The 16,355-nt window shown below is 38.7% G+C and overlaps 1 protein-coding gene across 1 annotated transcript; it reads left to right on the top strand.

Moving 5' to 3' along the window:
• Positions 1-3,317: 3,317 nt before the first annotated feature.
• On the top strand, positions 3,318-15,993 carry LOC124114643. The gene is made up of 6 exons (XM_046475318.2): positions 3,318-3,347; positions 4,799-5,030; positions 6,392-6,502; positions 8,421-8,480; positions 10,016-10,219; positions 11,338-15,993. The coding sequence occupies exons 1-6, from the start codon at positions 3,324-3,326 to the stop codon at positions 11,517-11,519; spliced, it is 813 nt and encodes a 270-aa protein (XP_046331274.1). The 5' UTR covers positions 3,318-3,323; the 3' UTR covers positions 11,520-15,993.
• Positions 15,994-16,355: the final 362 nt, after the last annotated feature.

Below are 16,355 nucleotides of genomic sequence, written 5' to 3'. Positions count from 1 at the left end.
TTACCCAGACGCTATATACAAGCAATAGGAATAGTCTGTAGCTGTCCCTTTCCGCGACCACTGTTCGTCTCCCGCTAAATGGATAATGGAAAACACACTGAAATGTTTCTTTTATCTAATAATGTGTAGAGTGGCCAGTAGGAGTGATGAAAAGTAAAGATAATAGATATATTACAACAGTTGTGGAGGCAGCGACGATTATTTACACACACGCTATGTACAAGTGCATGATAGGAAAAGTCTGCAGCTGTCCCTTTCCGCGACCACTGTTCGTCTCCCGCTAAATGGATAATGGAAAACACACAGGGATGTTTCTTTTATCTAATACTGTGTAGTGTGGCCAGTAGGGGTCATACATAGTGCGAATAATAAATATATTACAACAGTTGTGGAGGTAGCGACGATTATTTACATACACTCTTTACACAAGCAATATGAAAAGTCTGTACTTGTCCCTTTCCGCGACCACTGTTCGTCTCCCGCTAAATGGATAATGGAAAACAAACAGGGATGTTTCTTTTATCTAATAATGGGAAGTGTGGCCAGTAGGAATCATACATAGTAAAGATAATAGATATATTACAACAGCTGTGGAGGCAGCGACGATTATTTACACACACACTCTATACACAAGCAATATGAAAAGTCTGTAGCTGTCCCTTTCCGCGACCACTGTTCGTCTCCCGTTAAATGGATAATTGAAAACACACAGGGATGTTTCTTTTATCTAATAATGTGTAGTGTGGCCAGTAGGGGTCATACATAGTGCGAATAATAAATATATTACAACAATTGTGGAGGCAGCGACGATTATTTACCCACACGCTATATACAAGCAATAGGAAAAGTCTGTAGCTGTCCCTTTCCGCGACCACTGTTCGTCTCCCGCTAAATGGATAATGGAAAACACACTGAAATGTTTCTTTTATCTAATAATGTGTAGTGTGGCCAGTAGGAGTCATACATAGTAAAGATAATAGATATATTACAACAGCTGTGGAGGCAGCGACGATTATTTACACACACGCTATGTACAAGTGATAGGAAAAGTCTGCAGCTGTCCCTTTCCGCGACCACTGTTCGTCTCCCGCTAAATGGATAATGGAAAACACACAGGGATGTTTCTTTTATCTAATACTGTGTAGTGTGGCCAGTAGGGGTCATACATAGTGCGAATAATAAATATATTACAACAGTTGTGGAGGTAGCGACGATTATTTACATACACTCTATACACAAGCAATATGAAAAGTCTGTACTTGTCCCTTTCCGCGACCACTGTTCGTCTCCCGCTAAATGGATAATGTAAAACACACAGGGATGTTTCTTTTAACTAATAATGTGTAGAGTGACCAGTAGGGGTCATACATATAAATATATATATATATATACATTACAACAGTTGTGGAGGTAGCGACGATTATTTACACACACGCTACACAAGGATGTTTCCTTTATATGATAATGTGCAGTGTGACATGTCAGTGGCGTAAATATAAAAAACATATTTGTATTATAATAGTTGTGGGGTAGTGGGGTTATTGTTCCCACACCAGGCAACATGAACAGTCTGTAGTTGTCCCTTTCCCAGACCAATATAATTATTTGATCACTGTGTTCGGTTCTTCGCTCAGGATGCTGTACGGGGTACCTTGACTTTACTGAGGGTTTATTGAGAATCACATGTTAAGTAAGGATAAGAATTTATGGATGAACAACTTATTTATTACAATTAAGAGCGACTTTTCGGTGTAGGTTCTAAAGCCGTTATCAAAGTGATATACAGAGCCTGGTTGACAAGTATATACAAGTCGGAAGCAATGTTTATACAGTAGAGTAGATATTGTTATACTGGAGTAGAGAATCCTGTTATGTATATACAAGGCCATTCGTGCAACAAGTTGTCCCAGTTTCCCAGACCAATGCCCGTCCCCCGTACAAATAATAATTGTATAATACTAGTTATGGGGGTATTGTGGCGATGATTTTCCCACAGCCAATGCAAGGCAATAGGAACAGTGTGCAGTTGTTCCTTTCCCAGACCAATGTTCGCGCCCCGTATAAAATAATATGAAACATACGCAATGCTCTTTTTTCATAATAATGTGTAAGAGTGACGTTTCAGTGGACCGAATAAAAAAGCACTGTATTATACCCATTGTAGGGGTAGCCATGAGGATTTTTACATATCTAAAAAAGGCAATATGAAGACTCTGTAGTTGTCACTTTCCCAGACCAACGTACGCCTCTCGTTTAATTGATGGGGAAAATACACAAGGATGTTTCTTTTATATAATAGTAATGTGTAGAGTGACCAGTCAGTGGCTTGAGTATACAAAAAATAATTGTATTAAACTAGTTGTAGGGGTAGCGGCGATGATTTACGCACACGCTATATACAAGGCAATATGAAGAGTCTGTAGTTGTCTGTAGTTGTTTATAAAATAACGAAAATACGCAAAGCTCTATTTCATAACCTATGTGTAGGGTGGCTACAAAGAATACATTCTGAAGAACGTTGACTAGATTAAAGTGAGTCAGCATAAATGGCACTGGATTCGAATATGCCAAAGCATGTATTTTTCCATATTTTTTATCTGTGAATTCGACGATATAGGATATAGTGGTAAAGCTTATGTTAAGTCGAGATTCCCCTTTGATAGAAATTATTTAAATCCGATTGTCAAAAGAAAATATTGTATAAAAAAAGTGAGCTAACCAGTTTAAACATATCTGTTTACCTCTCTGATGACTTGATAGCAAAAAATAAGGGATCAGAGTAAATTAAAGTGGCCTGTGTTCTGAAAAGAAAGTTCGGCTATCGTTTGTCAGCTATATTTGTGAGATTGCGAGAATGTGTATAATGAATATGTATGTATATGTCCGTTCTAGTACCTAGACAAACGGATTTTACAAACATGCATGTATTTATTAGTTTAGGGTAGTGTGATACATTACCACGATGTCTAAAGAGACTGAATCAAACCACAGATGATCTCAATCGTCACCTCATTAACAGTACAGATAAAAAAAATAATGGCTTTAAATGTGTTAAAATTGAGTGAGCTTGATCGAGTAAGTATATATACATATTATATATAAAAGAATACTGCGTTCATAATATTTATTCAGACAAAAATGTATGGAATTGTTATAATTTGACTGGGATTTGTCTATAGATAGCCGCGCATTTCGTATTGTCGTGCGGAAGCTTAAATACAGTATAGTTGAACTACACGCGCGAGTATAACAGGCATACCTCTCGATAAACGTAGCTCTGAGGCCTGGTCTGGGAAAGGGACGTATACTGACTCGACCGAAAAATGGCGGCGGCTGCCGACGATCAGGTTAGTGTTAGATGAATTCTTGAAACTGTTTCGATTTCCTTTCAATAGAGTACTTTGCAGTTCAGTTATAAATGTGTTTTGATGCATTCAAATCATTATTTTGACAACTTCTAGATTACCATTGGTCTGTGTTTCATGTAGTCGACGTGTGTTAGTTATTACTTGGCCTAGTAGAACTGCTATTCAACTCATATCAATGCCCAATCTATTACTCGTCGTCTTCTACTGTCAAAATCAATAATATATTGTCGACATTCATAACGTTACGTCATGACATTGACTATTTGTGTGTATCATGACTCTTTAATGACCGCCTAAGTTGGCCGCTCACATGATCAATATACACACCAGATGTTTACGCTGAATATGGACACAGAACAGGCGCATTGATATAGGCCTAGAATAATAGATGCTGCATAGATGCTGCGTTCATCTTTTGGACAAAATCCTTCATGAATAAATTAAGGGCCTGTTAATTTGGTTAAAGTTTAATTTCTTTATGTTTTGTGATTAATAATGACCAGAAAAAATACTCCATATGAATTTGCATCATATTTGTATGGTTTAATCTCATTTTACCTCAAAATTTGATTTCAAAGCAATTCCTTAATTTCCATAATTACACAACAACATCAAAATATTACTCAATGTTAGAGATTGCATAATTTCATCATTTTTAGCCATCAGCATAAGGGCCACATTTCATCAAATGTATTTTCATGAACTTTGATAACCAAAAATACTTACTAAAAGATTTATGAAAAGCAATCATGTTGAGGGCAAGTCCCCTGTTATTTTAGTGAGGTAGCTATATATTGCATCTGAAAATCTTTGAAACCAAGGTGCACATCCCTTACCAAAATGACAGAGGTATATCTGGTAAATGCATTCTCTCACATTAGCCTTTATCTAAAAATGTGAAGTTTTAATTATAAGCCCAAAGAAGTGTTTTTCCCAAGAAATTGTTTTTGCCAACATTTTTAATAATTTAGAACTTGTATAAAAAATATTCAACCATTTATTAATCTAAATTTACATATGGAAATTACATATCAGTGCTCTCATCTGTATCATTATGATTATTGATCATATTACCATAAGCAAATAAGACAAAAAAATAATCGAGAATAAATTATTTAGATAATTACAGTCAAGCCCCCATGTACTGGGTACACTTATGCGAAAATTATGAACTTATTTCAGTTATGTAATGTATTTGTTGGCTAAGATGTTTTCCTCAATATTCCATTACCTGTCATCATGGTCATGTCTTTCAGAATGTAACAATGCACTGGTTATCTTCATCATAGCTGTAACCATGTTACATTGCACTGGTTACCATGGTTACACGACACACTCTCTCTGACTCTCCATTCAACTCAGAGTTTTGCAATCATATCATATTTCACAGATAGATGTCTTCTTCTACCCATCTCTTCTTCATTTCGTAGGTGAAGCCGCCAAAGTATGATGCTCTGTTTGGCGAGAATGAGGATGCAGCAGTATATGAACCATTGACATTCTGTCCACTAAACATACCCCCCCACCAGTCTCCTCCAGCCTATGACGTGTCAGAACAACAGGCCCTGGTAGATCGGCTTGTTCACCAAACTGCAGAGAGGAACACTGATTCTGATGTTGCTGTTGTTTGCCTACCTCCGCCTTACGAGCCGCCACTTAGAGGTACTGGATGGAAGGGAACAATTGCATACAAAAATACGTCCAAACAAAATTTGGGAATATATATAACCCTATTAGGCTAAAAAAAAATAACAGTCTTGGTTCTCAGGATCCACCCGCATCATCATTCTTAGTTGATATTTCCATTTTTTTTTAAATAAAAAAATTCCTAATACTTGAAAATAATGCAATCTAATGTGGCACACAGTTACTTCCCTTTACACTGCTTTCCTGCTATTGTCGGTGATGGTCAAGGTTGATGGTACCCGACTGTTTATTTGGTTACATACTAGTTTTAACGACCAAAAAATAAAAACTACCGCTCGCCCGTCCGCACAAAATTTGTAAAAGTCATTGCCTGAGAACCAATTCTTTTATTTTTTTAAGCCTTATTTAATCTTGTCAATATGACAAAAGAAGTAAAGAGGCCAAAGAACCCTTTATTTGAGAAACAGTGTTGATAATTCTACATGTTTTGTGTGAAATAATAGGAAATGGAACCAGTGCATTTTTGAATGAAAAGTCAAAGGGTTAACCCCCTTCCAATATTGTCCTGATTTGAATTGCTTTTGAGCACTGTAGTGTAGTTAGTCACAGGCTTCGAGGGTAAATAACTTGACTGCTCTCAACATGCTCAATGGTATTGCTTTTTTACACATTTGTGTTTTGTTTCCTTATTAATTTGTTGTTTAACGCCGCACTCAGCAATTATTTATGTTATATGACGGCAGTCTGTAAATAATCGAGTTTGGACCCGACAATCCAGTGAATACGATGACATGCATCAACCAAGTCAGCGAGCCTGACCACCCCATCCCGTTAGTCACCTTTTACGACAAGCATAGTCGCCTTTTACGGCAAGCATGGGCCGAAGCATTGCTCAAGAGGTAGTCTGTGAACATGGTGAAGTAAACCATATGATAAATATCAAATTGCAGAAATGTACACACACACAAAATATATGTTATTTATCAAGAACGTTCCTACATACTCAGCAGAAGATAGGGTGTGTGTTGTGAGTTGGGTTGAACATCACTTGAATAGTATTTCATTTTTATCATGGCGTCAGCTTGATGGGGGAGGACAGCCTAACATGATGCAGGGCTAGAGGCTTACCACTAGAAATCCACTAGAAATCCACTAGAAACTGCTGACAAACCGAGAATAATATCAAGGGCTTGGCATATCTGGGATTTGCTCATACTCGGTGGATTCTCAGGCAGCTAAGGGACATAACTCTTCACAACAAAGATACGTCATGACATTGGACCACATGATATTTGCTGCAAAGCTTGCACAGAAAATGCGAGTAACAAACAATGTTGATTTAGTTTGTTCTGCATCTGATACATTTGTTGCTCCAGATTCTCCCCCGTCATACGACTCGCTGTTCGGGCGAGTTATTGCAGCCCACAACCACAGCAGCAGCCGAATCGACTTCCTTAAAAAGTTCTATGAACTTCTGAGGGAAACATGTAAGTATGAAATCTTTCCTCCACATGATAACGGAATATCTTCTAGTTTGGAGATGTTCATTTCACGTTTTGTTGATTATACATGTTTGAATATTGTGTTTACATAATTTTTACAGCTCAACACCATTGTCTCCAATTCCGGGGAACAAGACACATAGCAGTTTATATACATTTAGAACCTTTTTTCAACTCGCATGTTAAAATACTTAGCAACCACAGAATAGAGTGGGGATGCATTATTACCTCTTGGTACTATATAAACAGAGTTTGGGACAACCAGGAATTTAACAAACCCAGTTTGACATATCCAGGTTACAATAGTTTTGAACAGTGATAAATATGATAAGAGTTTATCAGGATCGGTCTGTGAGTTCAACACAACAAGGTATTCGTCACATTTGAGTTCGAGACAGCAGGGTTTGACTGTATGTTGGTATAGTATTTAGGTTAATCAATAACCATTAAAATCGTTCTGTCCAGTATTTCCCTTTAACTCAGTCAAATCTTGAAAACAATTTCCCAAGAAGATTAAAGTAAGGTGAAAACATGAAAATCCTCATTTGCAAATTGTTTGCAAGATGGCTACTTTTTCAAAAACTCAAAGAGCAGACGAGAGGTGTACATTATGCAAAGATGTTTATTAAACATAAGAAAATGCAATGTTTAGTACAAAGTGGTCATGGTGCTTGTGTTTTACATAACATGTCTGATACTTAAAAATGTTTTGAACCAGTTGTCAGTTTAACCCACTCCACTTTAATTCATTTTCTTTGTCATTCCTTTTCACAACACAAGGCCCACTAGGTAGCCCCGTAGTTGACATGTTTCGCTCATCATGCCTAGCCAGGGTTCGAATCCCTATATGGGTACAATGTGTGAAGTTGAAGCTCATTTCTGGCGTCCCTACGTCCATGATAATCTTGGTGGCATCTTGCTCACCATCTTCCCGAGGCAAGTGAGTTAACTGACTATGAAAGTCCAGTTTCCTCCCTTTCCGAACTAGGCTGGTATTATGGAGATAGATTTTGGCTGGACTAACGAATCTATGCAGAGTCCAATCAAAATCGCTCACCGAAATCAAAATCAGGTTCGTAGAGTGTCATGCAGATTTCGGTCGACTGCAGGATTTGCAAAGCATGGTCACCTCCAACTCGTTGTCAACAGATATTTTCTAAATCTTTTCATGTTTTTAATCAAGGTGCTCATGTGATTTGATGCACTTTGCGATGTAAGACTCCAGGAATTCCAGCCTAGTTCGGCATGGGTGGAAACTGGACTTTCAAAGTCAGTTAACTCTCTTGCCTCGGGAAGATGTTTACTCACTCACACAACACTGAAAGTGTCAAGTTCTCATGTATCTCCTACAGGTAGCAGGCGACCCTAGTCTTTACATGGACACCCTCCGGAAATTACGTAGTTATAACATGTGTCAGTGTTCCTGTTTACTGGAAATTATCATGTATCTCTACAAGTAGCAGGTGACCCCAGTCTTTACATGAACACCCTCCGGAATTTATGTAGTTATACCATGTGTCATGGTAATAACACTTTGCTTTGCTTCAAGGTTAAAAATACAGCCTCAAAGTTTTTTAAAAAAAAGAAGAAACTTGTGATTGAACTTTGTGTGAATGAACTTTGTGTGAATGACAAGTAGATCTAAGTTACTTCAGAGACGTCATTGCATTGAACATGACGTTAAAAGAATATAAAGCAGGTAATTTTCATTCCTTTTTTCGTTTGTTGAAAGTTGAGACAGACAAAATGTAGGGGGGACTGGTAATTTTTAGACTTGCCAGACAAACAGGACTGGCAGTTTCCAAAGTCAGCGGGACATTGATACTGTGGCCACCATACTGGTGTCTGTCTGGTGCATGTTCTTAGATCAGTGGATCTCACTGTAGAATTGTTCTTGTTCCAGTGGGATGTACCCTCTTTCTAGGAATCATCATGGCAGTTCCGGTCACAATGATTGTCATGGGTAAGTTGATGCCAAGTTAGAGTCACTCATAGGCCCTGTTCCACAAAGTTATCTTAATGCTGCAACTGCCATAAGCCTATGTTTACCCGTGAAGATCCAGGGTAGAATAGGTCTTCAGCAACCCATGCTTAGCATAAAAGGCGACTATGCTTGTCGTAAAAGGAGACTGACGGGATCGGATGGTCAGGCTCGCTGACTTGGTTGATGCATGTCATCGATCCCAATTGCATATAGCTGGAATATTGCTGAGTGCGGCGTTAAAACAACAAACCAACCAACATAAGCCTGTGTTATTTTGTGGGAGCTATGATCACCTTAGTGCTAAGACGGCTTTGTGGAACAGGGTCCTGGGTCCCGTTCCACAAAGCGATCTTAGCGCTACGACTGTCGTAAGTCTGTTTTAAAGTATGGGAGTTACGATCGACTTAGGGCTAAGATCTCTTTGTGGAACGGAGCCCTGGCCTTTAATTGCATGATCATGTCCCCTACAATGATATGGCTGGAATAATAATGGAAATCACTTGATCACTCAAACACCCCAACCCCCATCCACCGACACATCAACCAACACACCCATGAAAACGTGTTGTAGGGTGAAAACTCCTACTGTACTGATATTGCCGCACTGGTTATTTATTATAAAGGGTGGTGGTGTGGGGTCTAGTATGATTGGTCTTAGGACTGTGTCCTATTTTGTCGACTCCTCCCCCATTTTATGTAACATTCTTTCACCACCCCCTCAAATTCATATAACATTCCACCCACCCCCAAAATGTCCCCATAACACATTCCCATATATATAAGTGGCAATAATCTTGAACGCAACGTTTAACCTTATTTCACCTCACCTCACTAAATTTCCAGTCCCTAAATAATATTCATATTTTCATGAACACCCCTACCCTCTTAAATCTCTGGGGGCACGGGTGGCCCAGTCGTCTAAGGCGCTGCGATTCGCTGTGCAGAGTTGTGTTCCTTGGCATGCCAGAAACCTATGATTGTGGGTTCGAATCCCTGTTCGCCCCGATTATGTTTCTAGGTTTGTCAGCACCATACCCGTGCTCGTGGGTTTCACCGAAGTGGTAAACGTCTGAGACCTGCATCACTTGGAGCTTTCCTCCCACATTGAGCTGACATGCCACGATATGACTGGAATACTGTTAAAAGCGGTGTTAAACCAAACTCACTCACTCACTTTAATCTCTACCCCCATCCCACAGCTCCAACCCCCATCCCTATAATAAATGACCTGTCCCTTAGATCTCGGTTTCAGTTGGGCCCAGGTGGCCAAGTGGCCTATAGCTGCAAGTTTTGTTTTGCAGAGTTACCTCCCTTAGCATTAGAATCTGAAAATCACTGCGACCCTGTTTCACCCTAATTATGGTGCTTTGTTTGACAGCTCCATCACCATGCTTGTTGGTTTCACTATAGTCATGATAGTGGTAGCTATCTACAACCTGCATCAACTTTAGGCACAGCAGCTATGTGGCTGAAAAACTGTCCACGCAGCCTTCAACTCCCTTCCTCTGTTTCAGGGTGCATGCATCTGTTCGACTGTCCGGCGGAGCAGTACATACCACTGTACCTCCTGGTGGGGGGCATCGCCATATCAGCCAAGATCATCAAGGCCTTCCTAGAGATGTACACATGCAAGGACTGTCCCTTGTTCCAGCATGGCCGGGGCAAAGATGCACTGGAGGTGCTACTTGTCTTCTTCATTGTGGGATGGTTTATAGCTGGTAAGTAGGTTGGTAAATAAAATAGCAACTTCCTCAAGCTCCTCGCAGCAATATCCTGTTCGCAGAGCTCTCTATACTATCGCTGCCACCAGTCAAAACTCCCCACAGTGATAGATGATCACAATCATGCTTGGAGTTGAACTCACAGCCGATTGACTGTTATGTTTACAAACAAGTGACGACTGTCGTGAGGCCGAATACACTTACCCCTGCTCAATTACTTTCTTTGATTGTCAATTTGAATTTCTATTTAATTAAAACTATCATGTAATTGATAAAGTGAGAATGTAAGAGAGAAGTTGGTTGATTTTCCCTTAGTCTGTAATCTCGAACCAATCTGATTATAAAAACAACAAAGTAAATTCATCTGGAAAACATGGTCAGTCGTAAACCTTTTCAAAATGAACTATGATGGCATTCTCAAAAACATAAACAAAAGTTTGAATGTGACTACATTTGGGGCTAGAGGGCAAATTTCAAGATTCTTGTAATGGCCACACCCACACTGATGGCAGTGATGTTACCGAGAGTGTAACAAAGGTGTCACACGCTCGGAAGGAGCTTGCAACTTCCTAAGGCAAGGGAGTTAACTGACCCGAAATTTCTGGGTTCAGTCATGGCTATTAAGAGTTATTATTATTAGCTCCACGCTCAAGAAGATTGCACTTATATAGAGACGTGCATGTACATGTGTGTGTGTGTGGCTACTTGTACTAGTCCGGACTAATGCCAATTTTAAAGTGCTAGCCCACTGAGATACCATGCCGCAGTTTAACATGAATACCCCACTCAGACACCGTATACTGACTCTGAGCCGACCAGTCCTTGATTTAGCCCCTTAATGCCAAGCACCAGGCAGGGTAACAACAAGTACCATCTTTTAACATCTTTTGGTATGATGGCCGAGGATCGAACCCTGGGACCACTACACCACAGATGCGGTCTTCGTAGGCATAAGGATGCATTATAACAACACAAAGGAGTTCAGCCTGTTCAGCAAACTGTATTTCATCGATATTTCAGAAATTCTTTTATTTACTTGTAGTGTAATAGTACTGTTTTGTCATTTATGAAAGCATATATGTTTAAGATAAAGAAATAAATGTTTGTCGTTTCAGGGAACATGTGGATATATCGAACACAAGGCCGGTTTGACAGTAGGAATCCCAAGTCCCCAAACTACTGTTCTCCGTACGTGTTCTACTTCGCCTTCTGGCTGACAACGTCAGTGTATATACTGTTTGCTCTGTTTCTATGCTGTATGTATGGCATCTCAGCACTGGGGAGCAAGTCTACGTAGGGGCAGCTCTCCGTATAGTCCAGTGAATATTAAACTTTATCATTTGTTTATTAAATTATTACTGGTAATATTGTAATATACGATGGATCTCAGAACACTGATAAGAATATATTGTATACTGGGTGAAATATTATTTGGGGAGGAGTTTTATTAAGATGCAGACAGCTGTAAAGGATTATTATCTCATTGGGTGTAATTTCTTTAACATGTCTAATGCTGTAGAGGTTTACAGAACTATCAGACCATTGTGATACTTTGTCCCACGGTATGAGCATATCATGCGACCATTATTGATACATAATAATACATGTTTATATTGCATTGCATATTGTCATGATGGTATGAAAATGTAAAATTAAAAAATACTATTTTCTGACAGTATGTACAAGGTTATTGTTAGTATAAATTAAGTGAGTCATTTCTTTTTACATGGAATATGGCTCCTAATGAAACAGTGTCAAATATCCATGAATCACATCACAAGCTTATATCCAGATATGTATCATATCACTACATAGTGTATCATTATTGCCCACATTTAACACTTAAACCCTAGGGGTGAAACAATACACTAATGCATCATGAGTTTTCACGCCTCGATAGGACGATACCATACACTTGCAAAAAAAATATTTACTACTGCCTCCATTTTTTGTCAATGAAATATCGCAATATGTATTGTAATTAGTGTTTCAAGTTCACTGCTAAAAATAGCCATTACGACCATGTGTACAGCTAGATTTCTTTTGAATCATGCTCTGAAATATTTACTGTCAAGTGGTTTTGACATGAATATGTATTGCGATACGTATCGTGGGCCATGTAACGAAATGCGAATCGTTTAACCCTGACCTAACCCATGACATGATGGCAGCAACAAAAACTAGTCCTTATTATGATAACATATAGGAAAACCCTTAATTTCTACCAGTCTTTATGATACCTTAAGTATTGGTCAGTTTGGCAAGGACTATAGGACCAGTGCCAATTTCTAACGCTGGATGTTCAGCCTTGACTATTTCAACATCTACATCCAGTTCTCCAAGCATGCTAAGACTGTGAGAACGCTATTCATGAATGTTTGTTGTGTACCACCTATCCTCGATATGGCCAGACCAATTGTCTTATCTTGTACAGGTTTTTATTGTCAATATGCCGAAAAGCTGGATGCAGAATAATTGAATGAGGTTTAGATCCTTAAAAAATGTATTTAACGAAACTACAACAAACATGACAAAAATATGTTCACAAACAGCATTGTTAGTGTCTATATGTAGGGAAGGTTTGTAAAAACAGTCTGATTTAGACATTGAAATTAATTTTGTGTGTGTCAGTCTTACTTTTTCTTGTTTTGATCATATTTGATAGAATTTCTGGTAATGCCTGTGTATGTCATGGTATATCAGAACAGGGGCACGTTCCACGAAGCAATCGTAGCTCTAAGAAGATCGTAACTCATGCTTTAGAATAGACTTACGACAGTCATAGTTCTAAGTTCGCTTTGTGGAACAGCACCCAGATCTTTATTTATTTATTTTTGTTACTTGTTCGTCTTAAAATTTCAGCCTTCCTTCGACTCCATGCACATAGTATGTCTGTATCACTACATCATGTTTGCAGGGTTTGGAAAATAGTATTTCACACAAATATATCCAAAAATGATTTTTCTGACTTTCCCCGATTTCCTTCTGAGCTGCTGACCTCCCTGCTGAAAAACCCAATAGAAGACATTGAGATAAGATCACAACAGTTATAGCCGTGAATTGTGTAATTATAGTTATCTGCCCTTATTATACACTTACCAAGTTCCTCACTGTGATATCCTGTTCGTGGAGCTCTCTATACTATCGCTGCCACCAGTCAAAGCTCTACACTGTGATGGGTGGCTACAAGTTGCCATGCATGGAGTTCAACTCGCAGCTAACTGGCCGTTATGTTTACAAACAAGTGATGATTGCCGTGATGCTGAATACACTGGTGGCAGTGATGTTACCAAGAATGTAACGAAGGTGTCACACGCCGGGAACGAGCTTTAACACTTTTCAACAATGTTTTTTCGCCCATGTTTCACAATGTTTTGAAATGGTGGGAATAATATCTATGTGTAAGTGTAAGTTGGAATCTGATGAGTTTTGAGATTAGAGAATTAGTGATAACAAACTGTATCACAGTATGATATTGTCATCAAATATTGCCAAATATTTGACATATTGGAAATTATGTAATATCAAATGCTGCCACATTGAGACATTGGTTTTTCATGATGAAGCTAGATGTGTATGTATGTTTTCTTTTACTGTATATTGTTTTTAGATGATTTATGTTTTTGTATTTGTATGTTGTGATATTGAATGTAATTCCGGGTTTATTCTTGTTACTCTGGTATTGTTCCCTTTTCCTAATGAAACAAGTATACAGGCGGGGTTTGTTTAAAGCTGTCGTAAGAGGGGATCGGGTGGTCAGGGTCGCTGACTTGGTTGATACATGTCATGATAGTCCAATTGTGTCAATCACTGGATTGTCTGGTCCAGACTTGATTATTTACAGGTCGTCAGATAGCTGGAATATTGTTGAGTGAGGCGTAAAACAATTAACATACGAACAAACAAATAAAGCTTGTGCTACCCAGGTCAAGCTCATCCAAGGTCACCCTTCATATTAACCTATGCCAGTTTTGGATGTGGACACTATCCAGAAATTGTCAGAAATCCTAAAAACCACTATATGGAAAGTTACTGGTTGTGTAGGATCTCTAGTCGTAGTTGCCCCAAAGTGTTGAATAATGCAATTTAATGTATGTAGGAAACAATATACAATGCAGGTTTGTTTAGGTTGGAGATTGTGTTTATTGTTTCCTCTCCAATGAGAGATATGTTATAAGCTTGTGCCCCCAAACCCAACACAACCCACAATAGACACTACACCATTTAATTCATTTCCAACGGTCTGAAACAAAAGTAACTACTGGTAGACCAGAGCCAATGAACCAGCATTAGTGTCCTGAATCCATAAATGTTGCATAGCAGTAATCTACACAGGACCACCTATGAACTTTATTGTGAACCCTTGTTTGTATGGAGTTGTTACCTTTGAACTCCATGGTTTTCTGTATATACCACTTTCGTGACCAACTCGTGTTATTCCGGGACAAGCCGAATAGCCCCTCATGCACCTCTTGTGGCCATTTTTGTGACTGGGTTCCGTCTAAGCGCAAACGGGCATAGTTAAAAGAATTGTCAACTTGTTGCATAATGATTCACATATATATGTCATATATATTCCAGAAGCTTTTTAAAACACATCAGGACTTACGATATTAATACAGTATGATTGAACACATTTAACTGTATCGAGGGTATATTTTTAGAACCAAGAATTGTAAATAAAAAATTATACCTGAGGGAGTCATACACGCATTCTGATTGGTTTGTCATATTTTCAGACATAAGAGTCTTCATGCAGGTTGAAGGAAGGTGCGAGTGGTGACGAATGAAAAATTCGAAAATACCACTGAACAAAAAAACTAGTGTAACATTCCATCCATCCTTTTATCAGTCGGAAATGTTAATCAGTAAGCATGTTGATAACAAAATTCATGTCCCATATTGAAAGTCCAGATTATGATACTGGCCTGATTAGGACAAGAATGAATTAACTGTTTGATTGGCTTCCTAGAAGTTGGTGAGTAAATAAGAAAACATACAACTGATGTAGACTAATACACTCTTATCCAGATTGATAACGGTGTAAGAAATGTCGCTGAATGCAATTATCCAGAAGTTGTAATCCATAAAGTTGTGTGTTTTGTTGTCAAGAATGAATTGGACCTTGTCGTAAGAGGCAACTAATGGGATCGGGTGGTCAGGCTCACTGACTTGTTTGATGCGTGTCATCGTATCCCAATTGCATGGATCAATGCTCATAACGTCAATCACTGGATTGTCTGGTCCAGATTTGATTATTTACAGACCGCCGTTGTATAGGTGGAATATTGCTGAGTGCGGCGTTGAACAAACAAACAAACAAACAAACAAACAAGAATGAATTGATCATAAAGTTACAAGGAAACTTTAATGAGATGCATCAACATGGCAGCGAACTTTGTTGGTGAAATACAATTTACGATAAAATAATTTTCCTAAAATATTTTGTCATCACTGGCATGTTTGAAACACTATGAACAATTTTGGTTTCTTGTCATTCTGTTTTGCATCTTACACAATGTTTTTGACTACAATGCGATTACCTCCCTTACATACTGAATTTGATAAACAATGTCTTGTTCAGGCCAACACTAGGTCAAGACACATTCTGCTTGTGATTGTGATGGCGCTGTCTCCCTCATTCTTGCAGTAAAGTTTCTGACAATGTTCAATCTCATTAAAATCAGATCTTAGTTCTCGCTATCGCTAAACAAAGATCTGAGGACATCCCATTACGGGTCACGTCAGACCGACCTTGCGCGAATTTTGACCGACCAATGGAAAGACTGACAAGAAGTCGACATTAGCCAATCAGAAGGCAGCTTCCTCGTGCTTTACAGCACTAATTTCAAATCGGCGACTACGCTTCGAAACATATTTTAACAAATTCTCGATTAAAAATTTGAAACCTGAACAAAAGAACATTCTGGAATGGCAAATATATTGTCTAGATTGTATGGATTCAGTCGTTAAACCCGTAACTATCTTTCCAAATACCCAGTGTGAAAGTTTTCGAGGTTGCATGATTAGAAATCACATTCCGACTGTCACTTTCATGATCTGGTAAGCGACGCTCTGATTGGTCGGATGAAAGGTCGTTCTGACGTGACCCCTAATGGGATGTCCTCAGATC

This window comes from Haliotis rufescens, unplaced genomic scaffold, assembly GCF_023055435.1.
Source record: "Haliotis rufescens isolate VD_foot unplaced genomic scaffold, xgHalRufe1.0.p SCAF_133, whole genome shotgun sequence".
NCBI lineage: Eukaryota > Metazoa > Mollusca > Gastropoda > Lepetellida > Haliotidae > Haliotis > Haliotis rufescens.
Note: the sequence above shows the minus strand (reverse complement) of the source record. Positions and strands in the feature narration are given on the sequence as shown.